This window comes from Podarcis vaucheri (assembly GCF_965113315.1).
Source record: "Podarcis vaucheri genome assembly, chromosome: 1".
NCBI classification, from domain to species: domain Eukaryota; kingdom Metazoa; phylum Chordata; class Lepidosauria; order Squamata; family Lacertidae; genus Podarcis; species Podarcis vaucheri.
In genome coordinates this window covers 84,607,514-84,630,772 of record NC_138759.1, presented here as the reverse complement: position 1 = coordinate 84,630,772, position 23,259 = coordinate 84,607,514, and the positions used below count along the sequence as shown (strand labels likewise).

Genomic DNA, 23,259 nt, shown 5'->3' with positions numbered 1-23,259 from the left:
CCCACCAAGGAGGAGACAGGGGACTCCCCTGAGAAGGAGGCTAGTTCACCAACACAGGAGCCAGATATATGGAGAAACGTGACTCAAAGAAGTAGGAGGCCCAGGGTTCACTCTGATTGTTTAGAAACACACAATCGCTTTGAGGTCCTCTCCCCTAGCATGGAAGACGGAGAGCAGACTCCATTTGAGGATCTCTCCCTCATTACAGTCGATCAGGTAAATAAAGACGAGCAGCAAAGTCAGTCCTCAGGGAATGTGCAGGCGACCTTGGAACGGACAGCTCACGGAAGAACCCCGACCAAACCCAAGAGGAGGCGTGTAGTGGTGATAGGGGATTCCCTACTGAGGGGAACAGAAGCAGTGATCTGTGGGCCTGACAAGATGTCTCGGGAAGTGTGCTGTCTCCCCGGGGCTAAGATCCAAGATGTAACTGAACGACTGCAAGGAATCATAAAACCCACTGACAATTACCCCTTCCTCTTGGTTCATGTGGGAACCAATGACACTGCAAGCAATAGCCTCCAGAAGATCAAAAGAGACTACGAGGCTCTCGGCAGGAAATTGAAGCAACTAAATGCACAAATTGTCATCTCGTCTGTCCTCCCAGTTGAACAACGTGGCCCAGGGAGAGAGGGGAAAATAGTGGAAGTGAACAGCTGGCTTCGCAAATGGTGTAAACAGGAACGGTTTGGATTCTTAGATCACGGACTGCAGTTTCTTGAAGATGGACTTCTGGCAAGTGATGGGCTGCACCTCACAACGGTTGGGAGAAATGTTTTTGCCAAAAATATCAGAAACCTCATCAGGAGGGCTTTAAACTGACTAATGTGGGGGAGGGAGACAGTGCTCCTGAAGGTAGGAGTTTATCAATTAATGAAGATGATCATCCAGATGTCATAGACCAAATGGAGCAAACAGCACGCAGACCTAGTGGTGGGAGGAAAAAATCCTTAAATAAGAGACACGGGGGAATGATTAATGGACTTCAATGTCTGTACACTAATGCGCAAAGCATGGGAAATAAACAAGATGAGCTTGAGCTCTTGGTACAGCAAACTAAATATGACATAATAGGCATCACTGAAACCTGGTGGGATAAGTCCCACGATTGGAATGTAATAATGGGGGGATACAATCTATTTCAGAGAAACAGACCAGACAAGAAAGGAGGAGGAGTGGCGTTATATGTCAGGGATATGTATACCTGTGAAGAGATCCAAGATTTAGAACCTCAAAGCCAAAGTGAGAGCATTTGGGTCAAAATTAAGGGAGAGAAGAATAACAGAGACCTCATTGTGGGAGTTTACTATAGATCCCCAAGCCAAACGGAGGACATAGATGATGCCTTCCTGGAACAGATGGCCAAGCATGCAAAAGGAAGGGAGATAGTAATGGGGGACTTCAATTACCCGGATATTTGTTGGACGTCAAACTCAGCCAAGAGCATAAGGTCAAACAGATTCCTCACTGGCCTTGCAGACAACTTCATTGTCCAGAAAGTGGGAGAGGCAACAAGAGGAACAGCCATTTTAGATCTGGTCCTAACCAATGTCGATGACCTGGTTGGTGGGGTAGATGTGGAAGGATCATTAGGCGCGAGTGATCATGCTCTTCTGAAGTTTACTATACAGCGGAAAGGAGCAGCCAAGCATACTAGGACTCAATTTCTTGACTTTAAGAAAGCCGACTTCATAAAACTTAGGGAAGTGCTGGGTGAGATCCCATGGACAACAATACTAAAAGGAAAGGGAGTTCATGATGGCTGGGAGTTTGTTAAGAGGGAGATAGTAAAAGCACAACGTCAGGCAATACCAATGAGACGGAAACATGGAAGGTGCCTAAAGAAGCCAGGGTGGCTATCTAAAGAACTTTTAACTGAATTAAGATTAAAAAAGGATGTGTACAAAAAATGGAAAAGGGGGGAAACCACCAAAGAGGAATTCAAACAAATAGCCAGCACGTGTAGACACAAAGTCAGAAAAGCTAAAGCACAGAATGAACTCAGGCTTGCTAGAGAGGTTAAAAGCAACAAAAAAGGCTTTTATGGGTATGTTCGTAGCAAAAGGAAGAACAAAGAAACAGTGGGGTCACTCAGAGGAGAAGATGGTGAAATGCAAACAGGGGACACAGAAAGGGCTGAACTCCTCAATGCCTTCTTTGCCTCAGTCTTCTCCGATAAAGAAAACAATGCCCGACCTGAAGAATTTGGAGCAAATGATTCAGCAAAGGAAACACAGCCCAGAATAACTAAGGAGATAGTACAAGAATATTTGGCTAGTTTAGATGTATTCAAGTCTCCAGGGCCAGATGAACTGCATCCAAGAGTATTAAAAGAACTGGCAGATGTGATCTCAGAACCACTGGCAGTCATCTTTGAGAATTCCTGGAGAACAGGCGAAGTCCCGGCAGACTGGAGGAGGGCAAATGTTGTCCCTATTTTCAAAAAGGGGAAAAGAGAGGACCCAAATAATTACCGCCCAGTCAGTCTGACATCAATACCAGGGAAGATTCTGGAGCAGATCATTAAGCAAACAGTCTGTGAGCACCTAGAAAGGAATGCTGTGATCACCAATAGTCAGCATGGATTTCTGAAAAATAAGTCATGTCAGACTAACCTGATCTCGTTTTTTGACAGAATTACAAGCCTGGTAGATGAAGGGAACGCAGTGGATGTAGCCTACCTTGATTTCAGCAAGGCATTTGACAAGGTGCCCCATGATATTCTTGTAAAGAAGCTGGTAAAATGCGGTCTTGACTATGCTACCACTCAGTGGATTTGTAACTGGCTGACTGACCGAACCCAAAGGGTGCTCATCAATGGTTCCTCTTCATCCTGGAGAAGAGTGACTAGTGGGGTGCCACAGGGTTCTGTCTTGGGCCCGGTCTTATTCAACATCTTTATCAACGACTTGGATGATGGACTCAAGGGCATCCTGATCAAATTTGCAGATGACACCAAACTGGGAGGGGTGGCTAACACCCCAGAGGACAGGATCACACTTCAAAATGACCTTGACAGATTAGAGAACTGGGCAAAAACAAACAAGATGAATTTTAACAGGGAGAAATGTAAAGTATTGCACTTGGGCAAAAAAAATGAGAGGCACAAATACAAGATGGGGGACACCTGGCTTGAGAGCAGTACATGTGAAAAGGATCTAGGAGTCTTGGTTGACCACAAACTTGACATGAGCCAACAGTGTGACGCGGCAGCTAAAAAAGCCAATGCAATTCTGGGCTGCATCAATAGGAGTATAGCATCTAGATCAAGGGAAGTAATAGTGCCACTGTATTCTGCTCTGGTCAGACCACACCTGGAGTACTGTGTCCAGTTCTGGGCACCACAGTTCAGGAAGGACACTGACAAACTGGAACGTGTCCAGAGGAGGGCAACCAAAATGGTCAAAGGCCTGGAAACGATGCCTTATGAGGAACGGCTAAGGGAGCTGGGCATGTTTAGCCTGGAGAAGAGGAGGTTAAGGGGTGATATGATAGCCATGTTCAAATATATAAAAGGATGTCACATAGAGGAGGGAGAAAGGTTGTTTTCTGCTGCTCCAGAGAAGCGGACACGGAGCAATGGATCCAAACTACAAGAAAGAAGATTCCACCTAAACATTAGGAAGAACTTCCTGACAGTAAGAGCTGTTCGACAGTGGAATTTGCTGCCAAGGAGTGTGGTGGAGTCTCCTACTTTGGAGGTCTTTAAGCAGAGGCTTGACAACCATATGTCAGGAGTGCTCTGATGGTGTTTCCTGCTTGGCAGGGGGTTGGACTCGATGGCCCTTGTGGTCTCTTCCAACTCTATGATTCTATGATTCTATGATTCTAGTGGGAACATCACATTTAATATAGTTACTCCTAGACATTGAGTACCACATCTTCTTGCTATGTTTCTATTGGCCTTGCAATTTTTTGTCTGGTCCAGTTAAAATAACTCAGTCTATAGTTGGCTCTAGGCCCTAGGGAATAGCTTTTTAGTGAAATTTTATTTGGATTTGGGTAGTCAAAGTATACAGACCTCATACTGTATTTCTAGGGGCCTGACTCATCCTGTAATCTCAAACAATAGTCTTATTCTACTCTGATCATTGATGTTTCTTTTTCCAAAGTTGTTCTGAGAGACAGTACTATCATACTTAGTAAATAATTAGAAAAGTGGGTTTTAAGGTTCTGAAACGTCTTTGTTAAATGAATTAATCCCACAGTTCCCTGTATCATGTCAATTAGTTCACTCTTCAGGTGTCTCATTTCTCATATGAGTTTTTCATTACTACTGATCACACCTCCCTTCTTTGTGGGATGTTCTTGTTGATAGATAGCAAAGAAGCTAAACTGTGACTGCAGTTTGGGGGAAGGGTTGCTATGGGAGCTGGGTGCTGGCTGTTCACCAGGCTGTTTCTCTGTTCCAGTGTCCTCAGGGCAAGTTGGTTCTACAGGAATCCATGTGATGACATTTGGATGATGGAGGGGCCACAATGGGAGCAGGATGGGTGGAATCCCCAAGCTTCTTTCTTCTCCCCTTCCTTCAGGGCAAGGTGGTTTTCCAGATGCCCCTACAGAAAAATGGCATGAAGTTAAAAAGAAAAAAGCACATATTTTCCCTTTACCACACGTCTTAGAAGCCCCCCCCCCATATTGTTATAAACTGCTCAGTTATAAACTGGGCTTGCAACCAGTCCAGATAGTGGGGTAAGAAAAGGCTTGGGGGAGTCAAAAATAATCTCCCTGAAACCCCACCCAATGGCGGGGGGGGGGGAGCAACACTGACCATTCATTCCAGGCTGGCTGCAGGAGTTATTTTATTGGTTGGGGATGCACAACAGCATTATGAGCTGGAAAACACTACAAGGTTCCTGCTTGTAGGAATCTATTTGTTAAACCTACAAGGGAAAGAGAAGGCTATTAATCATCTTGCAAGCAACATCCAGAAGGCATATCAGAAGGAAGGAGAGAGAATCTGACCAATAGGAAATACAGTCAAAGGGGATGTGCATAGCTGGGGAGAGGCTTAAAGGACTGATGGGCAAAGTAACAGATCTGAAAGTTAGGTTCTGCAAATCTATTTTAAGGATAAAAACTTTATAACAGTAAAGAGTCTGCCTTTTAAGATACAAGCCATGAAATATTTGACCCTGACATTTTGAGAAACAATCACCTAATTCTGGTAGAACAAAGAGTTAGCTGTCTTAATGTATACTGTCTTTTGAAAAGAAAATCTGCCTTTTTAAAAGAGTGGAGTCCTGGCTCTGAATATGCTGAAAATAAAGGTAAGCCACCGGGTTTTGGGTTTCAGTTTTATTAACATTAATAGATAATTTTAGATAATCCCAAAATCCGGAATGAGTTAATGGATGTTTGAAGTTCCCTGAGTGCAAAATATGTCCTGGTGTGTGTCCTAAATATAACATGTCTCACAAGTTTTACAGATGTGGAAACTGAGTCACATAAGACTGTTACCCATAATTATAGGTTCTCATATGGGAAAAGTACTTTGGCTCTTAACTCTCAGATCTGTACTAAGGATCAGTACTGCATTGCACTTTCTCTTGAATGCTTAACCTTATTTTTATCTCTTCTAGGTACAAGAAGCTCAAGATGACAAGTTGGCAAAATGATTTAAAGACTTTTAAAGCAAATATGAATGAATAAGGATTAATTTTATTTGTGTGAGAATGCAACAGTTTGGAGCAGACAAAGTGCTCTAGGACATGGGTGTGGAGGTCCCAGGCATCTTTTCTTTTTACTGTCAGTTACATTTTGGATTTTTAGGAAAACATTTGAAAACTCAGTCTCTAACTGGGTCTACTCCAGACACAACTGATCCATAATTAATGAAGCAATCTCAAACTTAATTTTCAGTTTTTACCAGTAAAACTGGACTTGTTGAAGGATTTTTGGTGCACACAAGGGAACAAATAAGGAGACTAAAACGCAAGACCTGCCTTCCAGTGTGCCCCCTACTCCCCCTTGAAAGAAAAGGATTTTCAGCTCAACCTTGCACCAGCTGTTACCCGGATTTAGTAGTCAAGAGAGAAATAAACAAAATTAAACAACGAATGCCAGACAACCCTAGTTCCTGGTGAAATCAGGGGAGAGTGCTCCTACTTTAAAAGAAGAGAACATTTGCGGCACGAGGTGGGGGGGCAGAGAATGATGTGCACAAGCATGGCAGATTTGCTAGCACAATAACCTGCTGAGCAACAACAAACAGATTAAAAAGGAGAAACTTGCTCCAGAGTCTACATTGCAAAATTACCATGTGTTTTCTGAAACAAAAATAACAAAGCAAACCATACCTTGTGTCTTTCATTGATCACCTTCCTTGGGCTGCTTATTTGGCTCATCCTGCACTCTTGCACTAAAACGTCTAGCCCAATTCTGATACTTCATTTGCTGCATTTTCAACTCTGTGTCACCTCAGAAGAGGATCATCTCTACTCTAGGAAGCGCACATTTTTACAGGGCTTTCCTGGTACAGGAACCTGTGCAATTTCTTGAACCACTAGAATTTTCAATTGGAGTACAAGCTCTCATTTTATATTTTTAATTTTCCTTGCCCCACAAGAATCTTGGGACTACATATAGAATTCCCATTGTTGTCTTCTGTGACACTTGCTTTGGTTGTGCATACTACTATTCATTTTCATCTGGATCATACTGTAAATCTGATCTGACTCGTAACAGCTAACTACAAGAACTTGAATGCAGATTTAAAAGTCTCTCCTTTGCACAGTTGCTTTTCTTTTTGAAGGTCCCTCCTGCATTTTCTTGTCCTTTCTGACTCCAGTTGGGCCTAGGCTATGCTGCAGGGCGGATCATCGATCAGAGCTCCAACATGCCAGCAGCATCTGGAAAGAGATTCAAACCCAGCAAGTATGTCCCTGTATCAGCAGCTGCAATCTTCCTAGTAGGATCCACCACACTCTTCTTTGCTTTTACGTGAGTCAAGAAAATATATAGTATTTGGGGAAGGGGGGCATGGATAGACTGGGTTGGCAGTTTTGCATGTGAGTCTAGAGGCTGTTAAGAAAATCCAGTACTCCTGGATAGAAAAAGCCAGCCGTGTATTCATTTTTGTTATGCTGACAGAAATGGTAATCTGAATCAGGGCACTCAGAACCCACTGATTTGATGGCTAATTTTGTTTAGCTTTGTTGAACTTTGCAGTCATGTTTATGGTCATATTAAATACATTGGTTGTATATGCACTTGCTTTTGCTCCTACAATACTGTATAGGTATGTGGAAACAAACCAGGAAGCCAGAGTTAAGCATAGTTTCCCGTTATGTGTGAAGTGAAGTTGGCTTTAGATTCTGGAAGAGGACTGCCAGAGAAGCCATAGTTTTCAGTTAGCAAAGAACCAGCAAGTGAGTGTATAATACTAGGGCATATCCTGTCTTACTAAGGCAGGATTTGTTTGTGCAAACCAGGCCACCACATCTTGCTCACTTGCAATGGCCAAGGTTACACTTCAGTTTTTCTGTGGTGGAAGAGTGCCATTCCTACAGCTTTTATTATAGGGACCTCTTGGAAAGAAATGTAAGTAGAACCTAGATTAAAATGCACATCCAGTAGATAAAATAATGTTTCACTGTGCTGGGAAGTGTGAGAGCTTCGTTTGGGCACAAGCACTGAGGTTACTGTATATATTGGGGTTCACAACTCTACCTGCAATGCAGAGGAGTGATGTTTTGTTGTTCAGCATTGGGAGGCTTATTTGTAGTCAAAATAATCAGATATGTTGACTGTATAGAGTAATATCTGTTAAGCATAACTTAATTGAAGGCTGTGAGACCATTAAAATAGCCTAAATAACTTGTCTGGTTGTTATTTGTTTTATTTAACATATTTATATGCTGCTTAACTACCAGAGTCTAAATGGTGTATTTAAAAATCATACAGTGAGTAAGATCAATTACAATTAATTATAAAAACTGAAAGCCTCCTTACCTTCAAAGTTGTCAGTTGTGTTTCAGAATCTGTTGCTGTGGAAAATGTCCACTGACATTTATAAAAGAGAATTGCAATAGGCAATCTGAGATTGTGAATGGCATACTACAAAAACATCAGTTTCTGTTGAACAGAATGCTTGTCATACAAGGAGTTTGGATACTTAGGGAGGAAAATAAGCCACAGGTAGGAGCTGTTATCCTGGTTTACCATTGAGGTTGTTATTGGTCTTCATGTTAAATAATTGCAGTGATGTGTATGAAAAAATGGCTAAATTGTGCACACTTGAAGGAATAATTTTATGCAATATATGATTCAAATACTTTTTAAAACATTTGCACACACACAGTGATATAGTTTTCAGTGATGGCTTTTTGTGAAGTCAAGTTGAAATAAGTAATGTTCAGGGTGAGAAGACTGATTTGTGCACATATTTGGGCATACAAAATATGATTGTTTAAAGTGCTGTATAGCAGAAAGTTTAAGTTTGCTAGCACATAGTCTCTGGATAAATAAATATACCACTTCTTCACCAGGTAGTATAACAAGTAATGCTTAAGGAAGAGGCTGTCTTAGAATCATAGAATTGTAAAGTTGGGACCACATGAGTTATCTCGTCCAACTCCCTGCAATGCAGAAATCTTTTGCCCAACATGGGGTTCAAACCCACAACTCTGAGATTAAGAGTTTCATGTTCTACCAACAGAGCTATCTCAGCAGCTCATAACTTCGGTGATATACCACAACTGTTGGCAGACCTTGTCTGAAATGTATATATCACTTCCATGTGATGTGCTTGAATTCCATCAGTGGAATCCTTTGAGTTACTCCTTTTATTTAATACATAATCAGTGAACTTAGTAACAGGAAAGCAATTTTTGATGGCATTTATGGGACTAGTTGCTGTAACAGGTATGTATTTTCAGATCCACAGAAGGTAGTCATAAAAAGTACAGTATTTAAACTTTTCCCCCACCATACGTATACTATAGAAGCATTCTGCAGAGAGCTACAATTGTATTTACTGGATGTTCCTATGCTTTGTAAGCTAGAAATATGTATACATATATATGGCTTGTTCAGAATGAAAATTCAGTCAGTTAATTCTAGGCTAGTTGAAGTTGGCTAGCCTACTTTATAACATTTTAAAATTGAATCATAACTATCCTTCTCTTCAAGAAGGATTGAAGCCCTCCTGACATTTAAGTTTTATTCAGAGTCATTTGGGGTGGGAGCCATGGATTTAATGTAATTCTCTCCATGCTCCATGGCATTTCTGAACATCACCTCTATTTCTGAGGGCTGCTTCTGTCTCATAGTTAAAAGTTTCACAAGCAACATAGCTGTACTCCTGATGTTTGAAGACCTATTAACATGTAGTGTCTGAAGCATACTTTAAAAAATACTTCCCAACATGTACCTGAGATGGGCATGTAGCATTTTCACATTGTTGTAGGAATAGGGGTACGAGTTTAATAGTTTCTTTCAAAAGTGATGCAGGGTTTTACTGAAGTATAAAGATAGCTTTAACTCCCGCATCTGCATCACTTATTTTCTCATTTGACTGGCTTAAGCTGATTCTGTACTTATTCCATTGAAGCCTTGTGTCTGAGATGATACAAAAGTTCAAATTAATTATGACATAAGCTTTTGTTGTCTACTGTCAACTTCATCACCAGTGTTAGGAACTTAGATGTATAAGCTAACCTTATATATCTTAAACCAAGATGCCATGGGTGTGTGTTTGAAGAAATAATAATAAAAATAATAGCTATTATTTCTATACTGCTTTATATTTTTTTTAAAAAAAAGCTCAAAGTGGTATACAACACATTAAAACATTGAGTAAAACTATTCTGAATAAAACAAATTCAAGCCTCATGGAAAATATTTCAGATCCTTCTGTAAGTGACATTTTGCTTTCCCCATATTTATATGTCCACTTAATTTTTACAGCTGCCCATAGCAGAAGTGCTCTTGGAAGTCAGTGTGGTGTAGTGGTTAGAGTGTCAGACTAGGATCTGGGAGATCAGGGTTCAGATTCCCACTCAGTCATGAAGCTCACTGGATGACCTTGGACCAGTCACAGCCTCTTTGTTTAACCTACCTTACAGAGTTGTTGTAGGGATTAACTAAGGAGGAGGGTGAACCATGTACTCCTTGGAGAAAAGGATGGGATGTAAATGCAATAAATAAGTTCTTCTGCTTACCTGCTTAAGAAAGCTGGAGGGCCCAGATAGATGGAGATATTAGTCGCCAACCTGGCATCCAGAGATCTCCACATGGTAATAATTCACCCTGCGCCAGTAGCAAAACGCGTCTGGCACCTGTGGGGTTTCGAACACTGTAATTAATAAATAGTAATTAATAATACACTGATGATGATTAGTATGAGCCGACATGTCAGCAGTGGTCATTGGACTGTGCTACATGGTTTCCCATTCACAATATGATGCAATTCTGCTATGCTGTGATGAGGGCAGAGCTATTGTTTGGCTGCTATAGTGTTCATTTAGCTGAGCTCCTCAGCAGTACACACATATAATTTAGCTTTCTTTCACTAATTTATTTGCTGCTTGTAGCAGACATTCTTAACCTTGCAGGTTACTAGATGCAAGATTCTTGAATGTGTGCTTTAAAGCTTCTTTTTTACTAAAAGAATTGGAGCAAATATCTCAGTTCAGTTCCAGCTGTTGATTAAAAGAGAGCCTTCTAGGTCTGAAGATGTGACTCAGTATATTTGGCAGGCAGTAATAGCTGAGCTTCCAAGAAGCCTGTTATCTACAGTGAAAAACATGATTCAACAGATCTTGGGGGTGTCTACATTCAAGAGTACTTGAAGTTGTTTTTCATGATTATTTGGTAAGCAGTTGCATGAACCCTCCCACAACTATGATCTTATAGACTTCTGTGTTGTATGCTACGAATTTCTCAATTGTAAATGCTGATTACTCTTTTTGCAGAGTGACAGCAGGAAAAAATCTTGTTTTTCTAGTAGGCTTATTTTGCTGTCTTCAGAATATCTTTCCTTGTAACATTAACCATTAGCAAAATATACAAAGATTGATTGTCACATTCAAGCTTGTTAACCATGCCGGCATTCTCTTGGCCCTGGTGTACTTTTCTTGATCTCTAGAATACATTCTAGCTGAAATTCTAATTTATAATTTAAAACAACATTTAAACATTTTGGGTAGATATGACCTCCTTGACTTTGCCTTTCAGCTTCCTTTTTTAACTTCCTTTTTCTGGGAAGTTTCCTCTTTTTGAAGTCATATGTGACTGGGTTCAGGGGTTGTGGGTTTTTTGTGGGTTTTTTGTTTTTTTTGCAATTGTCTGTTTACATATACATTGAATTTGATAGTATTATGACCACAGTTCTCAACTAATTCAACTACACTTGCACCAGGTCCTGGGGGCCACTCAAGATTAAGTCCCCAGGGTCATCACTCCTCTATTCAGTTCCATTACCTGTTGTTCTAAGGCAGAGTCATTTTGAGTATCTAGAAACAAATATGCACTTAGTCCATGTGAGGATAATGGTAGTCACCTATTACTGCAGCATTTCCTCTTTTAGATGCCACCTTGATTTAATTCTCCATTGATTTCTCATTCTCCTTTTCAAGATCATTGAGCATTTTGGTCAGGGGGAGCAACAGCATTTCTCTAGTGCTAAATTACCTTTTGAGGCTTGATATCACTACCCACAACAACTCTAAGGAAGAATCTGTGCCTTTGGGAATTTCCAGCTTATTGGATGTCTTCTTTGGCATACAGAGTGACACCACCTCAGTATGCCCCATCCTGTCCTTCCTATAGGGTTTGTATCTAGAGATAACTGTGTGCATTGGTTCTGTCCATTCTACCAGGTTTCTGTTATGCCTACTGTTATGTCTGAAGCTTTAATCCTAGAATAATAGGCAGGTAGGATTTTAGAATGTAAAATTTTAGAAGGGAAGTTTGAACCAGCCTATCGGGTGTGGCTCTGTCTGTGCTTGCCTGCTTGGCCCTCCCAGACCCCAGGCTATATATCCTTTATTCACACCCTAGGTCACACCTGATAGGCTGGTTTAAACTTCCCTTCTGGAGCTGGATTGGACAACTCCAACAGCCAATCAGATTACTACATTCTAAAATCCTACCTGCCTGTTATTCTAGCATTAAAGCTCCAGACATAACACCTACTATATCTGTATTTTCCTCAGTCCAAGTAGAATCATAGAATCATAGAGTTGGAAGAGACCACAAGGGCCATCGAGTCCAACCCCCTGCCAAGCAGGAAACACCATCAGAGCACTCCTGACATATGGTTGTCAAGCCTCTGCTTAAAGACCTCCAAAGAAGGAGACTCCACCACACTCCTTGGCAGCAAATTCCACTGTCGAACAGCTCTCACTGTCAGGAAGTAGTCCAGCTCATCCATCTTGACTCTTCTAGCATATAAACCCTTAAATTTTGTTGGTTGTATCCAACCTACTTTTAAGTAAATGGCTCTTTTTGCTGTCCTCAAATATTATTCAGAGTGGTGGGGAAATCTCTAGAACAGATTAAGAGGGTACCAAATGAGAGGACATGCACAAGCAGAAATCCTTGCACTAATGGGACACTTATTCAGTTGTATCCAACATAGCATTAAGTCACTGTCTTTGTCATTTTTCATTTTAGTCTATGGTGCTTTCGTCTTTATGAACTTCTGTCATGTGCCACTGCACTGCCAGTACCCATTTAAACAATCATACCCCTTATGCCTAAGTGGGAAGATTTGCTTCCATTGGCTTCACCCCCTGCAATCAATTTAAAAACTGCTGTGACACATTTTTTGTTTTAAGCATCAGCAGTCAGGTTCCATCCTTTTTCAAGTGGAGCTTGACCCTTTTGCACAGGCTCAGCTTGTCCTAAAACATTCCCTAGTGCCTAAAAAATCCAAATCCTTCCTCCTGACACCACCATCTCATCCATTCATTGATACTGCAAAGCTGTGCCTAGCTGGCTCTGTATGTGAAACTGGTAGGATTTCAGAGAAAGCTATCTTGAAAGTCCTGGTTCTCATCATCCTACCTCAAAACCTAAATTTCACTTCCAGGGTTTCCTAACTACATTTCCTCACCTATTAGTGCAAGCACAACCGCTGGCCCTTCTCTAGCAGTATTTACTAGGCTATCTAGATAATGAATGGCATCCACATCCTTCACACCAGGTAGGCAATTCACCCTGGCATCTACATGGCCATCACTCAGCCATATTTCTATATTCCTAATTATCAAATCCACTACCAGGGGTCCTCCACCCCATGAAGGAACCAAAGAGGAGAACAGCTTGTCTCCCATGGAATAGGTGCCTTCTAATGGATATTTCCCCTCTTTTTCAGAGTGATACCTTCCTTCCCTGAAACCCTAATTCTTCATGATGGCAGGGGAGCTGTCATCATTGAAATGAGACACAGCTATCATGTCTTTGAAGGCCTCACCTACTAATCTCTTTGCTTTCTTCAGGTCAGCCGCCTTGGCCTTAAGGAAACAAATCTGTTTTCTCAGGGGTCAGGAGCTCATTGCACTGAGCACACACCCATGACCCATGAGCAAGCAGAGTGACAAACGTGACAAACTGTAATGCACTGGAAAGCCCCACACCTTTGCTGGCTTTCTAACTGCATATCTATTTGGCGCTGTGGTCTAAACCACTGAGCCTCTTGGGCTTGCAGATCAGAAGGTCGGCGGTTCGAATCTCCGTGATGAGATGAACTCCTGTTGCTCTGTTCCAGCTCCTGTCAACCTAGCAGTTTGAAAGCACACCAGTGCAAGTAGATAAATAGGTACCGCTGAAGCGGGAAGGTAAACAGCGTTTCTTTGTGCTCTGGTTTCCATCACGGTGTTCCGTTGCCCCAGAAGCGGTTTAGTCATGCTGGCCACATGACCCGGAAAGGTGTCTGTGGACAAATGCTGGCTCCCTCGGCCTGAAAGCAAGATGAGCGCTGCAACCCCATAGTCGCCTTTGAGTGGACTTAACCGTCCAGGGGTCCTTTACCTTTTACCTAGGGTAGTTCACTTGGGGGCTTGTGATTTGTTAGGTGAATGGACAGAGGGACAAAGATGATAGGCTCTGATTACATACATAAATTATTTTTTTCTGATCTTTCGGTACCTCTTCTCTAAGTATACCTAGAAAAAGACTTCTGGTTTCTTAACAAAGGTTATTTTCAGCAGATTTTTTCCAATTCATGGATCAGTTCCCAGAACACTTTTGCAATCTTACAGGACCATCACATGTGAAAAAGGTACCTTCTTTCTCTTTCCAGCAAATATTGGATTCAGACTTATACATTTTAGCTAGCTTACTAGGCGTCAAGTACCATCTATACATCATCTCCATATAATTTTCTTTTAGTGCATAGCAAGCTGTAGTTTTAAATCCACCTTCCCATGCTGTCACATCAATATTTCAAACCAATTCATCCTTTGTTTGCCATTCTAATAAAATTTTGTTCATTTTAGACATCACCTTTTGATTATTCTTTAGCAGGTATTTTTCTAATTGAGAGGTTTTAGTTCTAAAACCGTTTTTAATTCATCTTGAATATCTCATTTAGTTGGCAATGTTGTAGCCAACCTGTTAATATTCTACTTATTTCTTCAAACTTATTTAGTTTAACCTCCCTTTTCACCTTTATTAACAACTCCCTGTATGTTACCCAATCCTCCTCCATATTCTTTTATTTCACTGCTATGGCTTCTATTGGAGAGAGCCACATTGGTGTTTTATTTTCCAGCAAGTTTTTATATTTATCCCATACTGTATATAATTTTTTCCTCATGATATGGTTAATGAAACCTTATTCATTCCTGTTTTCCCATACCACAAATATGCGTTCCAGCTCAATTTGTTGTCATGTCCTTCTAAGTCCCAAATCTGCATATTCTTCAATAAAAACCACTCCTTTAACCAGCAAAGACAGGATGCCTCATAGTATAATCTTAAGTCTGGCAGGGTAAAACCACATCTTTCTTTTGTTTCATTTTATTCTTGGTTTCTTCCCCTACCAGATAAATTTTGTTATATCTCTTTGCCATTCCTTAAAGCATCCCGTGTTACTGATAAATGGAGCTATCTGAAATAGAAAAGTCATTCTCGGCAGAACATTCATTTTTATGAAGAGAGTTTCATCTTTCCTCATCTCTCCAATTTTTTCTTAATATCTCTCCATGTTTTGACATAATTATCTTGAAACAAAATTTCTTGCTGTTCACCATACCCCCAAGTATTTTACTTTTTTCTCTATCATAAGACCTGTTTTTCCTTTAATTCTTTTCTCCCCGCTCTCCTTCATATTTTTCACTAACATTTTGCTTTTATTCAGTTTAAAGCCTGCCATTTCTCCAATATTTTTAAAATTTTCTTCTAAAATCTTTGGGGTGGACTCCAATGGTTCTTCTAGTGATAACACCACATCATATGCAAAAGCTTTTAATTTATAGGATCATTGCCCCACTGCAATTCCTTTAATCTCCTGATTACTTCTTATTCTTTGCACCAAGACTTCTGAGGCTTATATAAACAATAATGGTGATAGTGGGACAACCCTGTCTTGTGGTAGGAATATTACCCACAATTAACCTTGCAAAATGCAAGGGTACAAACTAAACTCTTACTGAGTATGCTAAAGTGCAGGTGTTTGCAGCTCCATCTAACATTTGGGACTAAATATTTGCTGTTTGGAAAACGTTGCCACAAATACTTTTACACTTCATAGACTGAATGATACAATTCTATGTAATGTATATTGCTGTTCATATTTTTAAAGTAGTAAAGTAGTTTAGATTTTTTGGTTTTTTTACTTGATAGTTTCAGTTCTGCTCCCCCACCTGCAAATTTCAGGTTTTTCCAGGAATCCCACTTTTATTCTCACCCCTACCCCCTTTGTTTAAATGTTTTGGAAGCTTATTAAAAATACACTTACTACAGGGCATTTTGAGTTTCTTCTAGAGCCTCTGAGGGGCCTCTCATACATTATTTCATGTCTATATATTCAAAATATTTATATACCACTCTTCTGATGGAAAACTGCCCAGAGTGGCTTACAAATCAATTGTTCACCAGTGTACAGTCTAAAAAGCCGTAACAGAAGAGGGAAGAAGATGTAGAGGGGAGAGGAAAACAAGTAGTCTCAGTCACCCCATTCTTAAGTTACAAAATCCTTATATCATCTTGCATGAAAATGGGTTGCTCAGGTTTTTTTTTTGGGGGGGGGGTGTTTAAGGCCTTTGTGGCCTCTGAGAAAAATCCCTGGCAACCAACCTTTCTGAAACTGTCTATAATGTAGCTGGAAGCTGTAGTTTGATACAGGGTGGATTGTTTCCTTCTGGGATCTATCTGGAAACTGCCAGCTTCTTAGCACTCCTATTGCAGCAGGTAGGTTTTGGGGGTCCAGTTGTTGTTGTTGTTGTTGTTGTTATTTTATTTATACCCCACCAATCTGGCTGGGGTTCCCCAGCCACTCTGGGTGGCTTCCAACAAAATATTTAAAATACAATAAAACATCAGACATTAAAAACTTCCCTAAGCAGGGCTGCCTTCAGATGTCTTCTAAAAGTCAGATAGTTATTTATTTCCTTGACATCTGATGGGAGGGTGTTCCACAAGGCGGGCGCCACCAGCGAGAAGGCCTTCTGCCTGGTTCCCTGTAACCTCACTTCTCTCAGTGAGGAAACCGCCAGAAGGCCCTCAGTGCTGGATCTCAGTGTCTGGGCTGTACGATAGGCGTGGAGATATTCCTTCAGGTATACAGGGCCAAGGCCATTTAGGGATTTAAAGATCAGCACCAACTCTTAGAAGTGTGCTCGGAAACGTACTGGGAGCCAATGTAGGTCTTTCAAGACTGGTGTTATGTGGTCTCGGCAGCTGCTCCCAGTCACTGGTTTAGCTGCACATTCTGGATGGAGTTTCCAGGTCACCTTCAAAGGTAGCCCCACGTAGAGTGCATTGCAGTAGTCCAAGCGGGAGATAACTAGAGCATGCACCACTCTGGTGAGACAGTCTGCGAGCAGATAGGGTCTCAGCTTGCGTACCAGATGGAGCTGGTAGACAGCTGCCCTGGACACAGAATTGACCTGTGCCTCCATGGACAGCTGTGAGTCCAAAATGACTCACAGGCTGCGCACCTGGTCCATCAGGAGCAGAGTTAACCCCATTCAGGACCAGGGAGTCTTCTTTATGATCCAGCTCTCACTTCCATCGATCACTCCTGGGAAAACCATAGCTTTAACTATACTGACCTTTGTTGGCAAGGTGATGTCTCTGCTTTTTAAGATGTTGTCTAGGTTTGTCATTGCTTTTCTCCCAAGATGCAGACGTCTTTTAATTTCGCGGCTGCTGCCACCATCTGCAGTGATCATGGAGCCCAAGAAAGTAAAATCTCTCAGTGCCTCCATTTCTTCCCCTTCTATTTGCCAGGAGGTGATGGGACCAGTGGCCATGATCTTCGTTTTTTTGATGTTGAGCTTCAGACCATATTTTGCGCTCTCCTCTTTCACCCTCATTAAAAGGTTCTTTAATTCCTCCTCACTTTCTGCCATCAAGGTTGTGTCATCTGCATATCTGAGGTTGTTGATATTTCTTCTGGCAAGCTTAAGTGGCATAACTAACTGGCATATTTGCCTGCAAATATCTTTAGAGTAATAGTAGGCAGCTGCCTCATTTTAATCTTCAGAACACTAGTACTTGGTTAAATGATTCTCGTATATATTATGTAGTTGCCTTTCCATTGATGGCTGTACAAAAATAAAGAGTTAAAATTTGTTGCAAATGCCTTAGTACCAGCTTCACATTTCCAGAAACGTGCTCCCCCTTCCTCTTCTTTGCACCCTCCCTGATAATAAAACCAGAATGTTAATGTGAACAGAATTTCTAGAGTTCAAGTAATAGAATGCCATTCATGCATGATGGACAGGATGTATAAAGTGAAATGAAAGAAACAAAAACCTGAGCAAGCGTGTTAGTGAAGCAGTTTGCTTAAACATACCATTTGCATCTCTTTTCTTAGGGGATCTAGAAACTAGAACAGGCATAGGCAAACTTGACCCTCCAGATTTTTTTGGGACTACAGCTCCCATGATCCCTAGCTATGGTCAGGGATTATGGGAATTGTCGTCCCAAAACATCTGGAGGGCTGAGTTTGCCTATGCCTGAGCTAGAGGGCTAAAATCGTAAGAGGAAACCACTGAACTTTTCTCTCTAATACTGGTAGATCCTGATTGGGTCAGGGTTCTAGACACAGGTTACATAGGCATCTTAAGAAACTGAATGGGCTGTGCTTCTAATAGAAGCAGTTCCATTAAGTATAGGTCGCAGTTTCCATGTGTCATTGAAATTCATTGTCCAGCCCCATTTCCCTGGTCTAGGTGAAAAACAGTTGGAACCAACGGATCATTGATGCCACAAAAATTTCATTCATCCATATCACGATTTGATATTTTAATGTAGAGTTTTGGAAGCACCATCCCTCCTACATTAAGGTAGTTGGTTAAATGGGCACTAACTATGTCAATAGCGTGCTTACTGGCGAGTGGCTTCTCATATAAGTATGTATACTTTTCATATTTTATTTTGCATGCAAAACAATCACTTTGAAGCTTCCGAGCTGGTTGAGTAACTTTTTCATTTGTCCAAAACATAATAGATTTTTGTAGCACCCGTAAGGAATTCCTAAGAAGTTGAATGTTGGAGGTTGGCCTAGATATAAGAACTTATGAGAAAGTTGGACTCAAACAGTAATTTAGCAGAAATGCAGTAATTATGACTGGCATGATCAGGAACACAATGTGGGTATCCAACTTCTTCAGAGTAGGGCCTATATTCTATTCTCCTTTTGCACTATTAGCTGTCTCTTAAACAGCCAAGAACTTCACTAGTGTATAGCTTGGAGGCCTAAAACAGTTCACTAATGGATGTGGAGCTGCGAATGAGTCACCTCTTCATCCCTTCAGTTGTAGCAGAGAAAATACAAACACGGGCTGGGCATGTCTGTGTCATTAGATGTTTGGGAAGGTTTCTGACCTAGATCTCTTCTGTAGGGAGAAAGTTATAAAATAAATTGGGTTAACTACTGGGATAGGACTTGAGAGTTCCTGTCTGAGTCCTTTAAACATTACCTCCTCTGACAGGGTGGAGTCTCCATCACCTGCCTGTCTACTTTGAATACCTTGACCACCTTTTATTTTGTCACTAGCCTTCTTACTTGTTTTCCCTCGTTTCCTTTATTTTTTCCACAGTAGGAAAAAGCTTTATCATTAAAATATAGGTATGTGAATCCTAGGTAAAAGATGTATAATTCCCAGCTTTTAGATGCTTGACCTGTGATGTATATGCAGTACATAATAACTTCTCTAAAAAATTATCAAGAATCAGCAACATCATTGTCATTGTCTGGCTTTAAGACTGTTTCTGTAGACATATTGAATGCTAGTGGTTTTGAGATGTGTACATATATAATAATTTGAATGTGTTCATTTATCCTTTTGCATATCACTGTGACACCTGGACAACATTGCTCTAGTCTCATGGAACAAAAAGGCTCCATATCATGTTCTTTTGATTCACCCATAAGCTCAAGTTTCTATCCTTAGGTCGTACAGGAAATATCAACTTGTGTTGTATTCTCTCTACATAGCAAATTATTGTCTTCCTAGCTTTGGTGTGTGTTTGCATTGCCTAATTCTGCTGTTCAGAATACACTGACAGTACCTCCCTGCCTCTAGCTACCAGCCCACCATTAATGATTCACAGGCCTGATGCCAGTAGGCAGGGTTTGTTGAGTCGGTTTTTAGCTGCCGCTTCAGCCTCTTTTTGGCCTGTATTGTAGATTAAGCCTGTGTTCTCACTGACCCACAAATGAAAAGAGTTGAACTGGCATTTGCCTTATAGATATTTTGATAATGAGGGGGAGGAGAGGAAGACTATATTGGGAGGGATGCCTCATCCTCCCTGCTAATCTAATATATGCCCCTTAGATACCCTTAGTGGGCTCTGAGCATTCTGTCAATTGGTTTACTCCATATGTCATTTTTTAGAGGTAGCCTTGCATTTCCCTTCCCTGCTCTTTGCTCCTGCTGCCTAAATCCATCTGTTTATCACAGACTGCTCTGATTGGAGAAAGAAGGACAGATGCTGCCCTAAATCTATGGGATTAAACTCCCAGCAGCAAAGCAGATTAGGGTATTACACAGGCGTCTTCAAGGGGGAAGCCCGCTGGGTCCTGAGCCCAGGCTTTTCTGTGGAAAGGATTCTTCAGTATAGTACTTTTGTCAGTGGGTACCATCTTAACATTTTCCAACCTCCAAGACTGTGCCTGTGTGTTTGCTTGTGGATTAGTCATATGAATGAGTACCTTGTCCTGGAAGAATTGACCTGCATTGTCCCTCTAAGGAATGGAATTATATGACATAGGTCTGGCTTCTGTCCTAAGACACAGTTGCATGTGAGATATGTATAGTGTTTGTGGCATATTAACTTGTGGTGTTACTAATATTTCCAGAGTTGTAATTAACACCTATTCTGAGCAGCACATAGATACTGTGGCCAGCTGAAATACCTGGCTACACAGATGCAAAGGTAACCCCCCCCCCATTCCCATCACTGAATATGGCCACACACCCTGCAGTGAACAAGCCCAGAGAGGCACAAGTTATAATCACACTTGCTCTCAATTTTCCTGGTGTCTCCCAGTACCACATACTGATTCAAGGTGGATATTCTCTTCCTTAACTCCCCCCACCACATTCACAGAACCTTCATCTTACTATAGGATATGTAGGAGGCCAAGTGAACACAGTGGTGGGTTCACAGTTATTTGGGAAATTAGTGTGGCTATCCAGGGTGGCTAATGGGGTGTGAAGTAACAAGTTGCTAAATGTTGATGGTGCATGGTAATGTGCCATTATTTGGCACATTGGACTTAGAAAAAAAATCCTCTGCCCTTCCATTGTACTCTGATGTTCAGGGCAGGTTACAGCAGCTTAAAAATATCTGCAAAACATAAAAAATATTAAGGATTGCAATAAGGATCAGCAAATTCTTGGACTAGATGAACCTCGGGTTCCTTCTAACTCTATAATTCTAATCTGATACAGGTGGATAGTGACCTGCATCAGATTATGAGTCCACTTCAGAATTCACAGCCTTGCAGATCACTTTACAAGGTAGTCCAAGGGCTGAAGCACTTCCTCTTAAAACAATATCTATTGTTTAGCATTTTAAAAATGGGTAATCCAGCTGCCCACAGCCTGGAGTGACTAGAATGCAATACGCCTTGCTGCCATGCACTTTGAATGCAATATAGCAAGTCCCCCTAGGAGTGATGGGATGAGGTTCTGTCATTGTCAGGGGGGGGGTTATGTAGACAAACTGTGATTAGCTCTAGTGCTTGAATTAAGTTTGACTAAATTGGCTTATATTTGCAAAGGGGGAAAGGCTGATTTAAATATTTTTTTTCTATTGATTTCCTCTTCATATATTTCCTACACAATGGTGCATATTTGACCATTAAATCATGTTAATTTACAACTAAATGGAATTTATATAGTTTATTTCTTAAAACAAAGGATTGCATCTTGCACTTGTCAAAAAAGTAACAAAAAAAGGGGGGGGGAAATACCCATGACATCAAAGTATGTCCAGATAATTAGTGGGCAGAGTAGAGCTGGCTATTTTCATTCAAGTGAAAATGAAAAGCTAATGTTTGGTGGATGAGTGTAAATAATGAAATTTGAGAAATTGTCAAATTGATTCTTAGTTTATATAGGAAAGTGTCACTTAACTCAATGTATCGGGTAGAGGCATTGCTATAGTTAAGAGACTAACTGTAGAGCTAATATCCATTTCTTCAGATTAATATCCTAAACTTTCCTGAAAAGAAACTTGGCATTTATCTTTTTAAATAAAATAAAATCTTGATTTAAATGTTTATAATTTTTTAATTGGTTTTTATTTACGCTTCTCAGTCAGGACTGAGCATACACTGCAGCTACTAGATGTGATGAGGAGTGGAATGAAGTGTCCTTCTAGGAGAATACATTGCTGGCTGGCACGCTGAACATGAACGCTCCAAACTGCAATACTTTGTTGCACATCCCACTTATTTCTATGTAGTGCTCAAACAAGTAATGTAATGAAAGGAGCAGCCCTAGCTACTTGGTGGGTGGCATGTGCAGCATTATGCAGCAGTTACCATTCTGTATGTAAAGGCCAGTTGCCCATGAAGAGGGCATAGGCACACCCATATCCCACATGGTGTTGCAGGTGTGCCAAGGTTTTCTTTCTGCCAGTCTTAGTTGACAGGAGCAATTGTTCTCTTCCCACTGGTGACCAGGCAACTCCTGGATTACAGCACTGGGTAAATACCAAATCAAAAACAGCTTTTAAGAGTGGTGACCTCACGTTTGTGCATTAAGTTGCATTTTGCACAGCAACATAGCTTGAAGAGTAAAATAGCAAACTCACTGAATCTTCACTGCACCAAGAAAGTGAGGGAGTTGCCTGGCTTTCATTCTAAAGATGTCTCAGGTTAGAGCAAATGTAAACCCAGTGTGTCTAGTATATAGTAGGACAGTTGCCAGGACTGACATGCCATATCAACACCTTTCCCGCCCACCCCATGGGAAGCCATGCAATAGAACCAGTGCAGACTGTTCTGTGCAATCCCTGTGGTGAACTGCAATATCTTATTCAGAGTAGCGGTAGCCTCTAAATCTCATCAATTTACCTTTGCAAACCAAAAATAATAATAAAAAGGTGTGACAGTTTTTAAAATGGCTATTTACAGTTCTAATATCACCTATAATTACATTCTTGCATAATAAAAGAATTAAAGACTCCAATAAAACCTTAGATTTCTAAATTATTCTTGTACCACTATGTGGATTTAGGGAATAAGGCTGTTATGTACAGAACCAGTTGCAGTTATCTGCCTGCCTATTTAATTTTTTTAGCCTGCTATACATATTTCTCTCATCCAGGCCCTAATCTAAGCCTTATCAGTTTTATGGTGTTTATTGCAAACCACTTCAAAAACCTTGTTGCCCAAAGCAGTATAAATAATGTTTGTTTGGGGTTTTTTAAGTTGAAAGCTTTAAAAGTTTCAGAGCTTATTTTGACATCAAATTTACAAAACCACATCCTTTTCTTTCACTGGCAGCACCCATCTCCAGGCTCTTGATTTGTATTTCCTAACATAGATTAGAATCCTAATTCATTCATAACCATGTGTTTAAAAGGATGAAAAAGTGCAGTCTTTCACAAATGTGTAAATGAAAATAA

At 40.8% G+C, this 23,259-nt stretch overlaps 1 protein-coding gene across 1 annotated transcript in view; it reads left to right on the top strand.

Moving 5' to 3' along the window:
• ZDHHC5 (zDHHC palmitoyltransferase 5) overlaps nt 1–23,259 on the top strand; it is a 46,673-nt gene that overhangs the window by 9,511 nt on the left and 13,903 nt on the right. Inside the window, exon 2 of the mRNA XM_082211454.1 lies at nt 5,583–6,942. Within this exon, the coding sequence (XP_082067580.1) occupies nt 6,839–6,942 (104 nt within the window). The 5' untranslated portion in view covers nt 5,583–6,838. The remainder of the gene's footprint in view (nt 1–5,582; nt 6,943–23,259) is intronic.